This window comes from Sebastes umbrosus, chromosome 8 (genome assembly GCF_015220745.1).
Source record: "Sebastes umbrosus isolate fSebUmb1 chromosome 8, fSebUmb1.pri, whole genome shotgun sequence".
NCBI lineage: Eukaryota > Metazoa > Chordata > Actinopteri > Perciformes > Sebastidae > Sebastes > Sebastes umbrosus.
In genome coordinates this window covers 21,322,917-21,344,484 of record NC_051276.1, presented here as the reverse complement: position 1 = coordinate 21,344,484, position 21,568 = coordinate 21,322,917, and the positions used below count along the sequence as shown (strand labels likewise).

At 39.7% G+C, this 21,568-nt stretch overlaps 1 protein-coding gene across 2 annotated transcripts; it reads right to left on the bottom strand.

Annotated features, from left to right (window-relative positions):
* Positions 1-450: 450 nt before the first annotated feature.
* On the bottom strand, positions 451-21,535 carry rab11fip1a (RAB11 family interacting protein 1 (class I) a). 2 transcript variants are annotated; one of them, XM_037776705.1, is made up of 6 exons: positions 20,831-21,535; positions 8,524-8,966; positions 7,514-8,378; positions 4,370-6,004; positions 3,912-4,014; positions 451-2,062 (listed from the first exon to the last, which is right to left on the bottom strand). In XM_037776705.1, exons 1-6 carry the CDS (start codon positions 21,178-21,180, stop codon positions 1,862-1,864), a joined length of 3,597 nt encoding a protein of 1,198 aa, XP_037632633.1. In that variant the 5' UTR covers positions 21,181-21,535; the 3' UTR covers positions 451-1,861. The 2 variants fall into 2 exon arrangements, with proteins under 2 accessions (XP_037632633.1, XP_037632634.1); XM_037776706.1 differs by lacking the exon at positions 4,370-6,004.
* Between the last annotated feature and the right edge of the window lie 33 nt (positions 21,536-21,568).

Here is a 21,568-nt window from a genome sequence, read left to right as displayed (position 1 = left end):
CGCCAGACTTTTCCTATTCATAAATATACCGTTTTGTATTTCCATTTTTGTCATCAGTCCCACCTAATTATTATTTTTTTAAATAGTAAGGTTTGAAAATTTGTTTAAAAAAACAATTTCTTGATCAATTTTACAATACACAGTGTTACATAAACAGCCACATTTACATTGTTGTTTCAATGACCATGAATAAAGCACAGAAGGGCAGCCTCTTGGCCTGAAAGGCAGCTATTGTGTACAATAAAACATGCTATGTATGTTTCCATGGCAACATTTGTTTCCTACTCTTGTTGGTCTGAGAAATTATTATATGTATTATGTGAGAGCCACTAATTTGATTACTTAACATAAAAAAAAGACAACAACTGGAGTTGTTAATTATGAAGATTCATATTTCAATTACGTATGTAGGTTATATTTCTCTCAAAATGTAATACCAGATACAAACAATGTGGTGAAATAATTAGTGTCTTTATTTCAAATAAAACAATAATTTGCCCAGCGTCACTTCTTTCAGAAGTTTTACATAGACTGTAGTATTATCGTCATGTCGACGGACACTCGATACAACAGGTTGCGGTACATTCTGCACATTCTTTGAGCTCTCACTCCGGCACAAGAAGAGAGGCCAACAACACAACAACTTTCCATCCAGCAAATCAGACATACAAGTCATGAAAAAGGTTTGTAAAAGGCACAGGTCCGTACATTCTGGAGATTAATATTGCTTTCATTGCTGCCAAGACATGAAATAATATTGTCATATTAAAGGCATAGATGTTCATTCATTAGTGTAGTTCAAATACAAAGACAAGGCTGGTTGGTTATTACTGATACTGAGTCTATTATCATTCGTCTGATGATTGGTTTTTGATTATCTCTTGGTTTTCATTTTACAAATACAACACAAACATCACAGGGATCAAAATCTCACAATATTATTATTATTATTAGAAGAGTTTGATTCTTGCATAATATTTTAAAATATGTGCACAGGCTACATAACAACCACATGAAAGAGAAACACTGCTGTACCTGCTGCTGTGTAATTCAAACTATATACAATACATAGCAGCTGTTTGCTTTTAGTTATTGCTGGTTTTCTAATTAATACCTCTTTGAAGCAAAGTTAGGCACGACATGTTTTTAAGGACTGGGCAACCAGCTGACATTCGCCTGTGGTGAGTTAAATGTGGGAGGAATGTTATTAATTGCAAGCCAAAAGGATCAACAAAATAAAATAAAAAAAAGAATAAGACTACAGTGGTGGAGGGAAAAGTCAATGTGCCCTTGTTATATAAACAATCTTAATCGTGACTCATTAGATCATAAGTCATATGAGAGAAACATTACGGTCTCACCTCATTAAGATGATGCATGAATATTTGGAATGGTTGTTTAAGGTTATGTATCATTCATCACACAGCAATAAGTTACACAAAGCCCGGCGTAAAGAGTAAAAAAGGCCAGATAATAGTTTAAAAAAACCAATAATTTTTATCCGCATCATTAGTACATTAAATAAAGCTCAACCCAAGTTTCATCATGGTATATAAATCAAAATGTTGAATGCATTTTCATGTAACAAGTTTTTTTTTTAAAGCAAATTCTAGTACCTTAGTGTCAAAACATTCATTTGCTCATATAAAGATGTTTTACTTGCTTGTTATTAAGTTTACTTCAGAGACAATTTTCCAGCATTCTCAAACTAATTTGACTCTGAAACTAAGAAAGTGCATCATGCTCTAAGACCTTCATCGAGACTGTGTCTCTCAGTACACACAGTGACAACAACAGGACAAACACACACACACAACAAACGTAACTGAGTCCTTCAGTGGGACTCCGGCTGCCGTTACCCTTATTCTGGCTTTAAGTTCAGAGCTTGCAAGATGCCGGGTTGCTCGTCGATGACGCGGACCAGCAGGTTGTCGATGTACTCCTCGAGCTCAACGATCTTGGAGTCCTTGTTGGAAAGGTCGGCCTGCTGCCTCACCACCAGTGTGATCAGCTCTTCCTGTGTCAGCTGAGTGAAAGGCCCACTTCCCACTGTGTCTGCCACCTGAAGGGAACGAGGAGAAGTGAATTCAGTATAATGCATTCTAACATACTGGTGAAAGAAAACATACTGATTGATTGAAGTACATATTAACTGTTAAGAGACCTATGAGACAATACACTGCAGACGACCTTTTTAGACATGTATGTGTTACCCTATTTGCGCTATAAATACACACATATTTCAAAGGGACAGCGTGTAGGATTGGCGACATCTAGTGGTATGGCCGCAGATTGTGGAGTACCCCCTCCGCTCACTTCTCCCTTTCCAAGACTGCCGTAATGTAAGCCGCCGAGTTTGAAACCGCGGTAACGCTGTTCGCCTCACTCAGAGGCCATCCTTACCACAATAACACTACTTCAGGAGCAACAGAAATCAGACGGCAGCTGGTGGTACCACGGTTTTGCACTCTGCAGCTCACGTTACCACAGTTTCACAAGCGTGTCGGAGAACTACGGTGGCCTTCAGGTAACATAAAAACATGAAAGTCCCTCTCTAGAGTCAGTGTTTGGTTTGTCCATTCTGGGCTACTATAGAAACCTGGCGGAGCAACACAGCGGACTCCGTGAAGAGGACCCGCTCCATATGTAGATATGAAGGGCTCATTCTAAGCTAACGAAAACACATCTTAGTTTCAGGTTATTATACACTAATGAAAACATAGTGATGAATGTTATATTCCATCTCTGTAACAATTTGACAAAGATTCATATCACCTGGTCTGTTTACTTGGTCAAAGCTGTCAGACACATCTTGTGACCTTCCTTAGCAGATTGAGTTTTGCTCGGCTTTTCACATCTGAGCAAAACTCCATCTGCTGAGTGGAAAAACAAGGCGAGTGGACCTTTTGATAAGAATTCTTTTTGTCAAACTGCTATTTCCGAGGTCAAAAATTAACCTTTAAGCACAATATGTAACAATATTTTCGGAAATGACTGCCACAACATTCCAGATGTGAAAAAAAAAACATTCTCTATGAAGCTGCCAGTAGTAACTGAAGTTATATTTTTAATACCAGGACCATTTCTGAGGATTAGAGGGATAGTTTGTGTGTTTTGAAGTGGGGTTGTGTGAGGTACCTATCCATAGACACACCCCCAGTTTGAAGAAACATAGAATTACCGGCATGGGAGCAAAGCAATGGGTCCTTTTCACAGCAGTCATTTGGACATGAAATTGCAGGGTGAACACACGTATAATTGTTAAAATGAATTATGGTCGTGCTCTATTTAGTGTCACGGCCATTCCAGTGAACCAGCATGCACAATACCAGAGCCCTGGCACACCTTAATGGGCCATGACCATAATTAATAGTATTAATTACACCTGTGGTTATATTAGAATATTTTCACCGCTTTATCTTGCTGTCAAGACAGCCCTTTCCGACAAGTTTCACATCGGTTCAGTGCCCTGTCGGAAAGGGCTCTCTGATGGCAAGAAAAAAAGCTGAAAATATTCTAAATATAGTGTACACTTAAACGCATATTGATTTTTTTTTGGTGGCTAAAACATGTTTTGCTGCTGCTGTCACCTACAGTAGTGTATCGATTTGCTCCCATGCAGGTACTCCTGGCTGTTTTTCCAAGCTTGGGGCACAACGGCCACCATCTACTGTAGGTAATACACAGAGTATGGATAAGTAACGCATAAAACCTCGCTTCAAAACACCCAAACCATCCCTTTAACTCAAAAAAGGTTGACCCGTAAATGTGCGTAATGTAGATTATGTTGTAGGCTGAAAAGAGAGTTTACGTAATGTGTCCCAGAATCCCTCCTGAAGGAAAATCCAATTTGCTTCCTGCGAGGGGATTTGGTTCCAGTTTGTCATTTATGTATAAAGAAAAATCAGTACCTGAGTCTTCCCTGGTGTTCTCTCGCGGACCTTAATGTCTTTCACACCTGGGGGGCTGATGGGATATTGGTTATCTGTGTTCATGGGCTTCACAGGATGAGGCCTGTAAAGAGAGCAAATACATTAATATAAAGCCCTCAAAAGGATTACTGCAAGAAAGTACAACAATATGAACAGAAACATCACAGAAAATAATAACATATATATATAAGCAGGAGAAAAAGATCAAATCATTCCACTGTGATCCAAATGCAAAATTCAGAATTAAACTCAGAATGAGGATAGTCGCCTCAAAATCACAAGCTTTTGAATTAGTCGCACCCAAGGTAAATCCCAACACCTTATCTGCCTCCCCATACAATAGCAGCAGCAGCAGCAGCAGCAGCCAAATGCCACAAGCAATGTCTAGATAAACAGTCCACAAATGCATTCTTTGTAAGTAGCCTGTTCAATCTCACCTGCGTGGAGTAACGGCTAGCCCATCTCCATTGCTACTCTGAGCACTGACAACATCAGTGGGTGAGACCCATGCTCGCAAAGGTGACTTCCCCCCAGATAAACCTCCTGCCAGAGGTGCTGGTTCCACTTCCTCCACAACTACCTGGAGGGGTTCTGTAAAAGTCACGGTAGGGCTAAAAGGTTCAGCTCCAAACTGATCCTCTCCTCCATAAAAGTTGCTTTGTGTTTTCGCATCAGCTGGAGGCTTCGGTGTGATGGACTCATTCCTGCCACCTCTTGCAGAGAGGCCTTTATAAGCTGTGGTTATGGTTGTTTCGGGTTCTTGTCGAGACTTGGAAGTCGTAATATCTGAGGGAGTTGTGAACAATACATTCATTTTTCGTCTCTGTAAATTCATTTTTTGGATAACAGGGCTGACTTGCTTTGAATCTTCATCTTTTTTCATGTACTCACTGTCTTTGCCATTAAAATCAGCAAACGGATCTGTCTGTTTCTCTTGACCAAAGATTGAATCAAGATCTCCTGGTGTCATTCCCCGATCTTCAACTTTCTGCTCTTTTTGTACACCACCGGCAAAAAAGTCATCTGCTTCTTTGTTGGGCTTCAGCTGTGCCCATGGGTCTTTGGTGAGAAGCTCAGTGATGGGGAATGGGTCAAAATCAAAGTTCTCCTGTACTTGCCTGTCTTTTGTGTCCATGCTACTCAAACTTGCTGTTTGGATGTAACTGTTCATATATTTGTCTGGTGTCACAGCAGAATCTTCTTGTTGTGCGGGCTCTTTGCCACTAGCCTTCTGTCTAGGACTGGCTGTGGGTGCATCCTTGTTCTTAGTGATTTCTCTTTGATCATTTCTTGGTGTTGTTTCCAAGTCCGTTTGGCTTATTAGTCTGGGTGTGTGTGTTGCTGCAGGTGGAAGTAACGCCTTCCTTGCTCCATTCCTGGATATCCCTGAGAGACTCTCTCTGCTTGAAGATTGAAAGAAGTCTGCTGCTGATCGAAGGTATGGAGGTGTGACTGAATTAGGGGGAGCTGGGGCCGCAGATTTTTTTGATGAGATGGGTTTGGTCTCCTGAGGTTGTGTTTGATAATGCCTTATAGCAGGACTCTCCTGTTGGAGTGAAGTCGTCCTACGACTGGGTGCATGCTCCTCTGGGCCATCCACACTCATCTCTGCAGAGTCCCTGCTTTTCTGATTGACCTCAGCGATTATATGATCCCATCGAGTTTGCCCTTGCACTCCGTGTCTCTTCTGAGGAAACAGGGTTTCGTAATCAGGAAGTGGCAGAGACAGTTTTCTATTTGGCAGCGGCCCATCTATCGCCACGCTTGTAGGGCTCGTGGCCTCCTTGACTGGAGCTCCATTTTGGGTCGCATATGATGGTTGCATGGGGGCTCTTCTCCTCTTATCCGACATGGTGGGTGAAGATCCCGCAGACGACAAATCTTCTATGCTGCCACGAGGAGAACCAGACGGGCTTTGGATTGGGATTGCTGGAGCCAGGGACGAGTGGAGACTGGAGAAAGTATCGGGGGACTCAGATGGGACACTAGAAAGGGTGGACTCAGCTGAGGAAGGATACAGCTGACTGGGGGTTTGGCAGTCAGCAGGTTCAGACTCCAGAGATTGAGTAAATCTGCCAAGGAGTGAAAACAAAGGCCTACAGGTCAGTGTGACCATCACATCACCTAAAGTCATTTCCACCAATGTACAACCCGTCACCAATTTAACTAGCATCTCACATGTCAACAAAAACTATTAAATTCTCATCTACAACCTCACAGAATTTAACCCTTTGTCTGTTCAATATCTCATCAGATCATCTAATAGTCACGTCACGTGTCTTTCGGTTACCATTTCTATTTTTAGCTGTGACTTGCTCAGAGTGAGACATTTTGACCGTTCAATATGAAAAGACTACAACTTCTGCTTTAAGATGATCCCACTTAGATTATACTAGGTATTCCAACATGGCATCAAAATGTAACAAAATGTCACAAACAACTTTAAATGCCTCGGCTATCTGCCATCTAACAAACATGTCTGAAACAAAGTCTGTAACTATATCTGTACTGTAACATCAACAAGAACAAGCACCTTACCATTATGACTCAAAAAGAAAAGATTCAGTCCACAAACAAGTATAAAAAAATAAAAAAACAAAATCCAATCACCCAAGACGTTCACAAGGAAAGAAACACTGTGGCTCAGTCACTCCTTATGAGCTCTGCTCAGACCACAACCTGTTACACAGAACCCTCAAAAACACTCCCAGATTCTCATCTGCATCGTGACCAAACTGGTCAAACTGGTCCATCAACAGTTTGATGGAAGTTTTGGTCATTCAAGACAGTCACAAGGTTGATTCAACAGAAACAAGGCGGAAGTTTCAGCATTGACACAGATGGTGTAGGGTGAAACTTAAAAAGGTGCTCTATACGATACCCAGAACATTAATATAGCAGCAAACAACTATTTGCTATGTAAAGATATAGAGGAGTAATGTCTACCTGAAAAGAGAATTAAGTCACTCTCCCTCTGTGTATGCTGTAATCTGAGCTTCTCCTCGCTTTGTTGACGTTGCCCGCAGCTGCGTGCCCCACTGGTTAGCTCACGGCCGTCACTCTGCACTGCTGTCATACAGCGGTTACAGTTGATAACGGCGCCTCGACCGACAGCGTCATTGCTGGAGCGTAGCACCCACCCTCTGGTTCCCTTCATCTTAACACTGTTAGCTCTGTCTGCAGTGATGCCTGTTTTCACTGTTAGCCACCGGCTCAGCTGTCGCCGTGTGGAGGCAATAGAAATGCTCCCAATTTTGCATTGAGCACCTTTAATAATCAAAGTGTTTTGGTTTTCTTAAATAACATCTGTGCCTCTTACTTGTATATAGACAACAAAAAAGAGAAAAAACAAATATTTTTTAGCTTTGCAATTAGTGTTAGGCCTTTTTTTGGGTTAAATAAAATGCACATACCAACAAAGAGATGATAGTATGTGCAGTTACACTTGCATGCCTACTGATGGCAGCATTCAAATTCCAGTCACACGAGTCTAAGAATAGTGTGACTACAAACAAACAATAGCACCCACAGTCACATTGTTACGTAACATTAGTGCAGAGTAACTTGAGAGGAAGGCCTACCTGGGTTTGACTGCAGACACTTTAGCACTGCGGTTGAGGAAGGCCATGGCCGAGGGCATTTGTGTTTTACGGCTGAATTTCTGATCATCAGCTGGGCTTTCATCACTGCTAACTGGAGGGTCTGAGCTGAGGGGAATGTCCTCGAACGGATTGGGGGAACGGGCAGAGATCAGTCCATCAGGATCTCCTAATTCGCTTAAAGGAGCCATTGCGGGCAGCTCCTCCTTTTTCTCCTCTTTCTTCCTGATCATTCCAAACAGAGACGACAGCCTGTCGCTCATGGAGGCCTCCTCCTGTTGTTTCTGCTCCTCCACTCTGCGGCGGTCCTCCTCCAGCCTCTGGTTTCCTGCTGCTTCCTCTTGCTTTCTCTTCTCTTCCTCCCTCCTTGCTTCATCCTCAAGGAAGCGTCTCTTCCTCTCCTGTTCCTCTTGTTGTCTTCGCTCATGTTCCTCCCGCAGTCTTTGGACCTCTACCCTGTGCTTCTCCTCGTCCTCCAGCCTCTTGGCCTCTGCTATGCGCCACTCTTCTGCCTGCTTTCTCTTCTCCTCCTCATCCTCTTGATGGTGCTGTTGCTCCAGTACTGCCCTATCTGTAGACGCATGCTGGTGGGAGGGGACATCTACACCGACTTCTTTGTATTTGCGGACATCCTCCACAGATCCTTGGCCTGAGCTGTTCAGACTGAGAGTGTCTCCACTGTTCTCCACTGGCTCTTTCTTCTCTGCGTACACATGGTTGCCGTTGATGCACGTCTTGTCAATGTCTTTCTGCTTGGAGCGACCCAGTAGGGAGAAGGCACCCAGAGACACCTTGCTGTCAGAGCTGCCTGTCCGCTTGTGTCCAAGGAATTTGAATTTCTTTTTACCTGTGGGAGGACAGAGAAGGAAGCATGACGTTGTTGTTGACATGTAAAACACCATTATTTAACTTGCACTGTGCAGCAGAGGAAAGACAGGACTGTCAATATACAGCACACACAGAGTATAGAAAGATTTATAGAAAGAAGTTACCTTCAGGAGAGTCGACGTTGAGACCAGATGAGCGGCTGGCACTGAGAGATGAATTCTTCTCTGGAAGAGTCCCCAGTGTAGACATGGACTGTGAGATGTTACGCTGCAAGTTTGATTTGGGAGCAAAGAGGGTTTTGAGCTTAGATTTCTTTTTCACTCCTTCAGACTGATGTGATGTGATTGACTGTGTGTCAGCCTCTCCCTCGCTGTCTGTGAGGACAATGCTGACAGAGGGAACAATAGCTGAAGCAGAGTCAGAGAAGCCATCCTTTTTCTTCCCACGGACTTTGTCCTTCAGCTTGGACATGCGGGAGCGCGGTTTGTCCTGCATAGAAAGGTCCATCATGCTGGCTGACATGTTGTTTCTCAAAAACTGGATATCCAGCAGCACCTCCCCTCGCGCCTTGTCCTCTTTTCCACTCTTGTCCACCAGCTTGAACCATCTGCAAACGACAGAAAAAAACGAACCAGATGTTTCAGATGGGATTTTTGCAAGATCATAGGAATTTCATAAAAGATAGGCTTTTTACATTTAAAACTTGGATGTGTTGTTCATTACACTGTAATAAATCCACATCTTATCAGGTTATTTAATTAAACCTTTAAGACTTATTTCCCCCAATACAAGAAAAAACATGGCAACGTTGGGAGACATTTCCACTTGACCTCAGTGTATTCCACCTTGTTTCAGATAATGGGACAGAATAAGATAAATCACTGCCATACTATCAAGATTAATAGTACATGACTCTAAAACCTGTATGAAATAAGTTGATTTGTAAGGACACTAGTTGAAAATAAATCAGTCCACGTGCAAATTAAATTGTAAGGAACGGTTTCTGATACAACTTTTTGTTATGTAAAATAACACTTCTGATTAATTTCTGTTAATAGTTTAATTTATTAATCAAGCAAAACAATCACCTTTTTTCCGCATCTCAAATGTGATGATTTACTCCTTTGAGCTTTTTATATTTTTTTGTTGACATATACATTAACATGTTAATTATTAGGTGTTAATGAATACATTGATAATAATAATAATAATAATAATAATAATAATAATAATAATAATAATAACAATAATAATAATAATACTTATTATTATTATTATTATTATTATTATTCTGTTGGTCGGACAAGAAGAAGCAAATGGACGACATCACTGTTGGGAACTTTCACGCTTTTCTTTATTTTATTCTTTTTTTGTTACTTTATGAACTAAACAACTTATCGATTAATCAATATAGAAATATTGACAGATTAATCAGTAATGAAAATAATTATCAGTTGCAGCCCTACACTGCAAATGTAAGTCTGAGTCTATGTGAATCTTATGTTCAACTGCTGTGTGCTCCTTTATACAGTAATTATGAGTTTGGGTTGGCCCTGGGCTCACTTAAGGTGTGGTTAAAGTAGGTTAAATGCAAGTTGAATATACAAAACATTCATACTGTAAGTCAATCCCCTGGTTCCAATTAGCTCTGACCTCAAATGCAAATGTGTGTCTTGTTAGACCGGAGACTGATGGGTGTCATTAACTAGAGTACAGCTTGTTCCAGTTCCTGTTGGAAGCAACATGCCAGCCACAGAAAAAGCCTGACAATTACAGCTTTGTTTAGGTTCACCCCTCATGTCCTCTCTGTTGCACAGGATCAGCACTTATTGTCGGCAAGGGAAAGGGGGGAGTGTTCTGGAGAGCGCTTTTTAAAACCAGGCCGAAAACATGCAATTAGCGCCATTCCATGCCGACACCTTCTGCTTGCACAATTAAAGCCGTTCCCTTGCTATTATTAGATGTACTAATACTGTAGCAGAAGTGCCCATTATGACAAGCCTGTCCCTTTTAAACTCTTTTGTTCCACAGCAGAACCCTCCAACTGTGTCACCTTTTTTGGTAATTGGTAACACACATTTCTGTTCAGACTAGTTCACTTTTTCAAAACAAGACAGTTCAAACTCAACTTTACCAACATGCAACAGTTAATGTAACATCCAAAATGCACTAGAGCACCACAAAAACACTAACAACAGGTTGCATTACAATATGTATCACTGTTGTCTTTGAAGTATCATTTATTTCTCCACAACAACAAAAAGAAGGTCACTTCTTTATTGCATGGATTGTGCTACCTTACAGTATGTCACAGAAATGAATAAGAAGTGCTGCAACATGCTTCAGGAGGCTTCATTTGTATGCCATTTTTGCATACATACTTGTATAGGATAGCTACAGACGTAGATATACAACAGTGCTAGTCAACACTGCATTTGGCCACGAGTACTCATCCACATCGCACCTCTTGTAACCATCCCAGGCAATCTTCTGCAGATATGTCCAGACATCCATCATTCACTCCATATTAGAGGATAATCTAGTCATGTGAATGGTGGTCATAAACCTTCCACCTCCAGGAGGAAAATAATTCCTCTGTGGGGTTGAGGAATGGAGAATATGGGCTGTAAACAACTGTGACCCGACAAATTACAAAACATTCTCACTTGCCCCCTTTCCTCACCCGGCACATCTTTCACAGAGGTAATCAAGGAATTAAAATAGGCGCTCAAGTGTTTTATGTCCCCATTAGGAGTTAATGCATTGTCATTTTTATATTTCTTAGATGTAGATGCAGAATGTAGCACATTGCAGTGTGAAAAGTAGTGTTATGTTAGTTTTTTAACGTAAATTTAACAGTTTTTACAATAGTATGTAAACGTGCAAAATGGACTGCAAATACACAGAGATTTGGTGGTTGAGTTTGAGTGGGAATACAGGCAGTCATTTTGTGTCAAAGCAATGAATTCATCCACAGTTTGGTCCACGTCGACTTCTGTTGTGTTGACTGTCGGAAGAGTTTTGAAATAGTGAACTCAGTATTGAGAAATGTGTGTTACCAACTGTAAAAAACTTTAACATTAAAGGTGACTGTGTGATTTCCTGTTTGATCATTTGGCAGAATATAATGCGGCCCTATTAAGGTTCAATCTAACCTTGTAAGACATAATCAGAGATATAGTGAAGATATAGGTCACTGAATTTAAATAGAAAACATGCAGCTGCATTAACCAGACAGATATCTGCAGTTCATATGGAGTTTACTGCCTCAGCATTCATGTTAGTGTCATGTACTGCAGCAGACATCCAGGCAGGCTCTTCAGAGGATAATAGTCAGGAAACAAGCATGGGAGTGAACCTACATTCCTCAAACACTTTCAAACATGCAGGGAGGCGCTGTGTGCAGAACGTGATGTAATGAAAGTCACACTGAGCCTAATTCAAACATTTCTCATTTCCCACCCTAAACTGAGCGTGCCAAGTCAAACAATCGCTAACTAAGTCTCAGCACAAGGACAGACTGTCACGTTCTCAGGCCAATCAAGAGACCGCCGGTTGTTCTCATCTCGTCTGAGTCGATTACAGCAGGAAATGCAAAGCTGGCGTTACAGAGACAATGCATTATTAGGGTTATTAAAAGGCTGACAGGGTGTACATGTTTTGTTCTGTTAGCATAGAAATACTAAGCCGTGCCCAACGCACACGCTCACTGGTCCTGCTGGACAGGTTCCCTCTGTTAACTGTCAAGGGCACTTCTCTTTACATGTCTAATGATTAACAGGAGAGACTGTATTTATCCTAGGAGTGTTTACCAGAGTGGCTTCCAAAAAAATAAAGAGGTCAAAACTATAAAACATATAGTAGATGCCTCCTATATATTGGTTTAACACTCACTGACACAAATTAAAGGGACTATTTGTAAGATTCAGAAATGCTTCTTAACAGCCACACCTGTGGCCTTGAAATCAACGAAAGTCAGCGTCGAGCTTGCTCGCTCTACATAGACATGAACGAGCATCGCTCAAAACAGTGAGGCGATAGACGTCAGCTAAAACGACAATATCACTCTATATTTCAGCTGCTTGGCAGTAATGTTAGCTGACCAGACGAAGGTCTCTCCATGAATCAATGCTGATCCTAGTGTTGGAGTTTCCAGCTCAGCGCAGGCTTCAGCAGCGGGGCTCCTCAACGAGTTACGTTATCGCCTCCCGACCGCAACCGGCAGCCGAAGACACCGGCACCCGGTCGGTAACGAGACGACAACGTAACTCGTTGAGGAGCCCCATCACTTCACAAGACACGGAAAACCTCTGTTGGTCTGGAGGAGCTGCAGCAGTTATTTCTGCACAAACGTCCACTCTACATTCACTAGATATTCTCAGAGCTAAACTAACTCTTCTGCAGTGTGTAGTGAGCGCGCGTTCACGTCTAGAGGTGGAGCGAGACAGCGAGGACGCGCGCTCTGTCTGAGTGAAGGAGAGCAGGCAGCGGAGACGAGGCTCCGGCCACACGCGAGCGCGCATGTGTGCCGACCCGCTACATTTATACGCTTAAAAAGTTACAAACAGTCCCTTTAACATTTAATTGCATTTCAAAGGTTTTCAAGGATCATCAGGTAATAACATATCATTTTAAAAATCATCTTAAAGTCAATGCAGGAAAGTGAAGGTGATTCTCACGGAAATGAAATATGTCAGGACGGGAGATATTTTTAGCTCCACTCCTCTGCTCTTTGTTTACAAAATAAATATCGTGGCTCAGGTGTCTGAACAAAAATAAACCTGACTCTTCTGCAACAATTGTCCAATATTGTACCTCCAAATAGACTTGAAACAATAAATTGATTATCAGAAACCTAATCTGCAACTATTTTGATATGGATTAAATGTTTGTAAGGGAAAAAAGCCAAACATTCACTAGTAAGTATGAGGCTCTAAACTGTTATAAATTGAATATCTTTGGGTTTTGGACCATGGGTCGGACAAAACAAGTGATTTGAAGATGTAACCTTGGGCTTTAGGAAACTGTGACTGTGAAGAATGATCATTTTGCACAATTTTCTGGCATTTTATAGACCAAACAAATAATAGAGTGATCAAGGAAATGAGCGTTGGATTGATTAATTTTAAAATTATTATTACCACCTGAATGCAATATATGCACTGGTCCTTTAATGTCTCATGATTTTGACAGTAAATGACTCATATTCTCAATGAAACTCAAATACACGGCCCTATAACCTAATTTCATCTCGACTACACTCTATTGTGTCAGCAGCTCCCTGTCAGCAGGAAAACAAAGTCTTCGATGTCACACCCTGTATCAGCAGGACAGGATAGTAATCTAACACCACAAGCTTCGAGGCGAAAACAGCGACATCCAATACCCTGCATACTGGATCTGAAAGGAGACAGAGGGAGTGAGCCAAGCAGGGAGAGTAAAGGAGCTCAGACTTGGAAAAGAAAGCGTAAGGAATGTTCTTTGCCATTAAAACCTTACTGCGCAAACACAAGATAACATATCAGATATGACGGTGCAATTAAGTGAATGAGGTCATACTAGCGCTGTATCAAAGCTGCCCTTTAGTTGAGTGATAACTGGGAACTAACAACCACCACCTCACTCAGTCTTTACCAAAGGTCACATTTGGAAGTCAGAGGATTAAACCAGCTTTATTTTTAAAATGGCCCTTACATAAAAGGGTGTGTATACCCCAATTTAACACCAATTCAATGTTTTATTTTGACTGCTGTGTCACACCCACGTTACACCCATGCTACGTCAAAACCACACGTCAGCTGTAACACATTTGGGTGTGAGCAGATGCATCTGTAAGCGAGTAAATAGCCCCGAGGAATGTGCTACATTAACAGCAGAACTGTGAGATCGATGCCAGGGAGCTGGCAGTGACAGTGTTGGCTTCACACCAATTTATGAAGGGAAAGTCTCAGCCAAACGTTAAAGTTGGTAACAACAGAGAGAGAGAGAAGACAGAGGGAAGAGCTGAGATTACATTTATCTTGGTCTGTTTTCCGACCAGCTCCATAGTTTTCTGTTTATCCTCTCAGACACTGATAAGAGGAGGGAGGGGAGAGAGGTTCTATGACACTGTTAACTTTTGAAGATTAATAGCTTGTGTGTGTTTTTTTTCCATTTCGTGACCTGTTTAAAAGTGTCCTGTATTTAAAAATGTATACACAAAAAGTGCCATGGAAAGACTGCATCGTTCTCTGTCTCTAAAACTAGACTTAACCTGATTAGATGGCCAACATAAACTCAAGGACGAATGGCTAATTCACTGCTAGGTTTCACAGTTTACGCAAATGTACAAATCAGGGAATGCTCTAAAATGATTGTCTCTCAATTGATTTGATCAGAGACACTGTTTGTTTACTTACAAACATCTAAAGGAGTTTTTGTGTGTGTGTGAAAGGAGAACAGCTAAAATGTGCCACATTTAAATATGTTTTTATTGATGAAAAATTCAAAGATGTATTGGCTGTCTCAGGTGATAAATACAGACAAAAAGACAAAGTTTGACCTCTGCTTGTGGTAAAGACATTTTTAAATGTTTCATATTTTGGATTACCATGTCAATAAAAATCACGATCAGGTAGGTGTTAGCCACAGCAGCTTTGTTACTACTTTTTAAAAGGAATTTTAATAAATACATTGTGAAAGGAGTGTGATATTCCAACATTTTTAAGATAAATTTGCTAAAATATATTCATCCCACTAAACTCGTCCCTATTTTTCGTCTTCAGATACGAGCAGTAATAATTATTAACTGTGTTCATCAAACTCATTCATCTCAACCTTTATTTGTGTACAGCTCTTTGAACAGGTTCCCTCCCTCATATTTCTATGAACTGTATTCCTATAATCAACAATTCCACAATTGCTTGACTCGAAATAACTCCAAACTCAGACCTCTTATGTGTCGAACATCTCAGTTACAGTTTGGTTTAATTTACCGAGGTTCAGTGATATGGAACGCTCTGCCATCTCATATTTTAAAGTTGGCACCAGAACAATTTAAGAAAGCCTTTAAAAGGTTTGTTTTATCTCCCCAACATTTTCCTTATGGATTATCTCTGTGAAGTGCTTACTGATAATGAGTTTTTATTGATGATATACTAATGTCAACCTTAATTCTATTTCACAACTTTGTCTATTTACATATATGTAGTCTGCTATTGTGTGTAATCGTATCTTTTTTTTCTTCTCTCTCTCTCTCTCTCTCTCTTAACCGTCCTTTTTAATATTTTATTCTCTTTTTAAAATTAATTAAGGTATGCACTGGAGAGTGCCCTGATCAAGAGCCCTAAAGTCATACATTATTAAAGTAAGTGGAATTAGACTAAGTATGTGGATTTTCATTCTGTAAAGTTTGCAGAGACTTTCTGGGGTGATGCTGTACTAAAAATAAACTGGAATTAAGGTTGAGGAGAGGAAAAATAAAAAAAAACATCTGCTTTGTTTGTCTGAACTAGTGGATACCTTTGTGTAACTCATAAGTACTATATCAAATAATAATAATAAACCCAGGGAAATCCCCTCAGAAAGGAGGACGGTCTGCAGGACAGATAATAATGCACACAGTGCACTTTCATAGACTAAGCTACAGGAGTTACCCTGCACTATATTCACTTTTAACAGTCTCTTCTGCACTATATTAACTTTTTTAATAGTCGTGTATCACAGCTGTTACCCTGCACTATATTCAGTTTTAACAGTTTTCTTCATCTCCTTGTATTTTTATATCTGGTATATTTTTTTGTATTCTGTACTTTGCACTACTAACTTTTTTACTGCCTTTTTACTAACATGTTTTGCACTATGGAACTGTGATGCTGGAAACTTGAATTTTCCTCGGGATTAATAAAGTTACTATCTATCTATCTATCTATCTATCTATCTATCTATCTATCTATCTATTATTAAAGTAAGTGGAATTAGTACACATACTGAGTATGTGGATTTTTCTGTAAAGTTTGCAGAGACTTTCTGGGGTGATGCTGCATTATAAATAAACTGTAATTAAGGTTGAAGAGAGTAAAAATAAGATGCTTTGTTTGTCTGAACTAGTGGATACCTTTGTGTGACTCATAAGTACAATATAAAATAACAATAATAAACCAAGGGAAAACACCTAAATGAGTTCCCAGCCTTGTGTGAAACAGTGTTAAGTAATGTTATGAGTGAGTTTGAAACAGCAGCAGTAGTCACTTACTCGTTGAAATTCCAAATGAATATCAATAACACCCAGGGATGTGGTAGGGGATGAACCAACCTAGTGTTTGTTTACCTGCCTATTTAATTTCAGCTTGCTGTTTGACCATGTTAAGTTGACTGAATCCATTAAAGTTTTATGATGTAGATTCAAGGTTCAAGATGTTTATTGTCACGCCGGTTATACAAGTACAATCGTGTGAAATGCTTTTTGCTTGGAAGCACCATTAAAAATAATAAGTTATATTACAATTATAAAAGGAAATACTTTGTAGAAGGCATATTAAGAACATATACATATCAGGAAGTATGAATGTACATATATAAGAAATACTTTGTACAAGGCATATTAAGCCTAAAGTCTTACATTATTAAAGTAAGTGGAATTAGACGTAGAAGTATGTTGATTTTTCTGTAAAGTTTGCAGAGACTTTCTGGGGTGATGCTGCACAAAAAATAAACTGGAATTAAGGTTGAAGAGAGGAAAAATAAGAGGCTTTGTTTGTCTGAACTAGTGGATACCTTTGTGTAACTCATAAGTACTATATAAAACATCTAAATGAGTTCCCAGCATTTTGTGAAACAGTGTAAGTTATATGTTATATGAGTGAGTTTTAAACAGCAGCAGTAGTCACTTACTCAGTCTTTTTGTGAAACAGTGTAAGTAATGTTATGATGATGCTGCACTATAAATAAACTTAAGGTTGAAGAGGGGAGAAATACTATAAAGTACTATATAAAATAATAATAATAAACCCAGGGAAAACATCTAATACAGTGTAAGTTATGTCATGAGTGAGTTTGAGACAGCAGCAGTAGTCACTTACTCAGTCTTCTTGTGAAACAGTGTAAGTAATGTTATGATGATGCTGCACTATAAATAAACTGGAATTAAGGTTGAAGAGGGGAGAAATACTATAAAGTACTATATAAAATAATAATAATAAACCCAGGGAAAACATCTAATACAGTGTAAGTTATGTCATGAGTGAGTTTGAGACAGCAGCAGACACTTACTATGTCCTCTTGTGAAACAGTGTAAGTAATGTTATGATGATGCTGCACTATAAATAAACTGGAATTAAGGTTGAAGAGAGGAAAAATAAGAGGCTTTGTTTGTCTGAACTAGTGGATACCTTTGTGTAACTCATAAGTACTATATAAAACATCTAAATGAGTTCCCAGCATTTTGTGAAACAGCGCAAGTTATATGTTATATGAGTGAGTTTTAAACAGCAGCAGTAGTCACTTACTCAGTCTTCTTGTGAAACAGTGTAAGTAATGTTATGATGATGCTGCACTATAAATAAACTGGAATTAAGGTTGAAGAGGGGGAAAATACTAGTACTATAAAGTACTATATAAAATAATAATAATAAACCCAGGGAAAACATCTAATACAGTGTAAGTTATGTCATGTGTGAGTTTGAGACAGCAGCAGTAGTCACTTACTAAGTCTTCTTGTGAAACAGTGTTAAGTTATGTTATATGAGTGAGTTTGAAACATCAGCAGCAGTAGTCACTTTCTATGTCTTCTTGTGAAACAGTGTTAAGTTATAAGCTCAGAGTGAGTTTTAAACAGCAGCAGTAGTCACTTACTCAGTCTTCTTGTGAAACAGTGTTAAGTTATGTTATATGTGTGAGTTTGAGACAGCAGCAGTAGTCACTTTCTATGTCTTCTTGTGAAACAGTGTAAGTAATGTTATGATGATGCTGCACTATAAATAAACTGGAATTAAGGTTGAAGAGGGGGAAAATACTAGTACTATAAAGTACTATATAAAATAATAATAATAATAATAAACCCAGGGAAAACATCTAATACAGTGTAAGTTATGTCATGTGTGAGTTTGAGACAGCAGCAGTATTCACTTACTCAGTCTTCTTGTGAAACAGTGTTAAGTTATAAGCTCAGAGTGATTTTGAAACAGCAGCAGCAGCAGTAGTCACTTACTAAGTCTTCTTGTGAAACAGTGTAAGTAATGTTATGATGATGCTGCACTATAAATAAACTGGAATTAAGGTTGAAGAGGGGAAAAATACTATAAAGTACTATATAAAATAATAATAATAATAATAAACCCAGGGAAAACATCTAATACAGTGTAAGTTATGTCATGAGTGAGTTTGAGACAGCAGCAGTATTCACTTACTCAGTCTTCTTGTGAAACAGTGTTAAGTTATAAGCTCAGAGTGATGTTGAAACAGCAGCAGCAGTAGTAGTCACTTACTCAGTCTTCTTGTGAAACAGTGTTAAGTTATAAGCTCAGAGTGATTTTGAAACAGCAGCAGCAGCAGTAGTCACTTACTAAGTCTTCTTGTGAAACAGTGTTAAGTTATGTTATATGTGTGAGTTTGAGACAGCAGCAGTAGTCACTTTCTATGTCTTCTTGTGAAACAGTGTAAGTAATGTTATGATGATGCTGCACTATAAATAAACTGGAATTAAGGTTGAAGAGGGGGAAAATACTAGTACTATAAAGTACTATATAAAATAATAATAATAATAATAAACCCAGGGAAAACATCTAATACAGTGTAAGTTATGTCATGTGTGAGTTTGAGACAGCAGCAGTATTCACTTACTCAGTCTTCTTGTGAAACAGTGTTAAGTTATAAGCTCAGAGTGATTTTGAAACAGCAGCAGCAGCAGTAGTCACTTACTAAGTCTTCTTGTGAAACAGTGTAAGTAATGTTATGATGATGCTGCACTATAAATAAACTGGAATTAAGGTTGAAGAGGGGAAAAATACTATAAAGTACTATATAAAATAATAATAATAATAATAAACCCAGGGAAAACATCTAATACAGTGTAAGTTATGTCATGAGTGAGTTTGAGACAGCAGCAGTATTCACTTACTCAGTCTTCTTGTGAAACAGTGTTAAGTTATAAGCTCAGAGTGATGTTGAAACAGCAGCAGCAGTAGTAGTCACTTACTCAGTCTTCTTGTGAAACAGTGTTAAGTTATAAGCTCAGAGTGATTTTGAAACAGCAGCAGCAGCAGTAGTCACTTACTAAGTCTTCTTGTGAAACAGTGTAAGTAATGTTATGATGATGCTGCACTATAAATAAACTGGAATTAAGGTTGAAGAGGGGAAAAATACTATAAAGTACTATATAAAATAATAATAATAATAATAAACCCAGGGAAAACATCTAATACAGTGTAAGTTATGTCATGAGTGAGTTTGAGACAGCAGCAGTATTCACTTACTCAGTCTTCTTGTGAAACAGTGTTAAGTTATAAGCTCAGAGTGATGTTGAAACAGCAGCAGCAGTAGTAGTCACTTACTCAGTCTTCTTGTGAAACAGTGTTAAGTTATAAGCTCAGAGTGATTTTGAAACAGCAGCAGCAGCAGTAGTCACTTACTAAGTCTTCTTGTGAAACAGTGTAAGTAATGTTATGATGATGCTGCACTATAAATAAACTGGAATTAAGGTTGAAGAGGGGAAAAATACTATAAAGTACTATATAAAATAATAATAATAATAATAAACCCAGGGAAAACATCTAATACAGTGTAAGTTATGTCATGAGTGAGTTTGAGACAGCAGCAGTATTCACTTACTCAGTCTTCTTGTGAAACAGTGTTAAGTTATAAGCTCAGAGTGATGTTGAAACAGCAGCAGCAGTAGTAGTCACTTACTCAGTCTTCTTGTGAAACAGTGTTAAGTTATGTTATATGAGTGGTGTTGAAGCAGCAGCAGCAGTAGTCACTTACTCAGTCTTCTTGTGAAACAGTGTTAAGTTATGTTATATGAGTGAGTTTGAAGCAGCAGCAGTAGTCACTTACTCAGTCTTCTTGTGAAACAGTGTTAAGTTATGTTATATGAGTGATGTTGAAACAGCAGCAGCAGTAGTCACTTACTCAGTCTTCTTGTGAAACAGTGTTAAGTTATGTTATATGAGTGAGTTTGAAGCAGCAGCAGTAGTCACTTTCTATGTCTTCTTGTGAAACAGTGTTAAGTTATGTTATATGAGTGATGTTGAGACAGCAGCAGCAGTAGTCACTTACTCAGTCTTCTTGTGAAACAGTGTTAAGTTATGTTATATGAGTGAGTTTGAGACAGCAGCAGTAGTCACTTACTCAGTCTTCTTGTGAAACAGTGTTAAGTTATGTTATATGAGTGAGTTTGAAGCAGCAGCAGTAGTCACTTTCTATGTCTTCTTGTGAAACAGTGTTAAGTTATGTTATATGAGTGATGTTGAGACAGCAGCAGCAGTAGTCACTTACTCAGTCTTCTTGCGGAGGTCGTTGTCGTGCTGCTCCAGCAGGTTGACCACAGCCTGACCCAGGAACTTGTCGAGCCCCACATGAGCCCGGTGCATCACGATGATGTACAGCGTGCAGCGGTCCCCGTTTCCCGGGTGGAAGAGCGGCAGGTCGAAGGAAGCCTCTTCTTTCCACACCGGGTCGAGACATTTCTCCGACACCGAGGTGGAGAACTTGTCTTTGGCCACCTGCATGATGGCGTAGGCGTCGTTGGTGCCATTCTTGCCCTTTGGTCGCAGGTTGCGAGCCTGGTGAACCGTTACCTGGACGCTGGTAGGGAACCACTGCTGGCTCTGGTCGGCCAGAGACATCACGGGAAGTTAAATAGTCTTATTAGATAGCTTACTACTTGTTCCTGAACTTAGTTTGTCACCTTCTCCGTCCTCTGTGGCTGCTGGGTTCAGGTTACCTCCTAGCTTGACTTCACTTCAGGAAGCTCAGGTTGAAGTACTTCTCCCTCCTCTTCTGAGTAGATATGAGTTGATTTAACACTTTAAAACCAACTTAACGTTACAACTAGCCTGTGTAACCAGTCCAGGATCATAACCGAGGTGCGACTAACTCCTTTAAGAGGCTTTAATAGAAACAGTTGCCTTGTTTTGTGCCTCTCTGTTTGTGTCTGCTACGTGAAAACACTTCCCTGATGTTTTGAGGTCCCGCCCATACTCTTCATACTGCTCCCTGATTGGTTGATAGTTC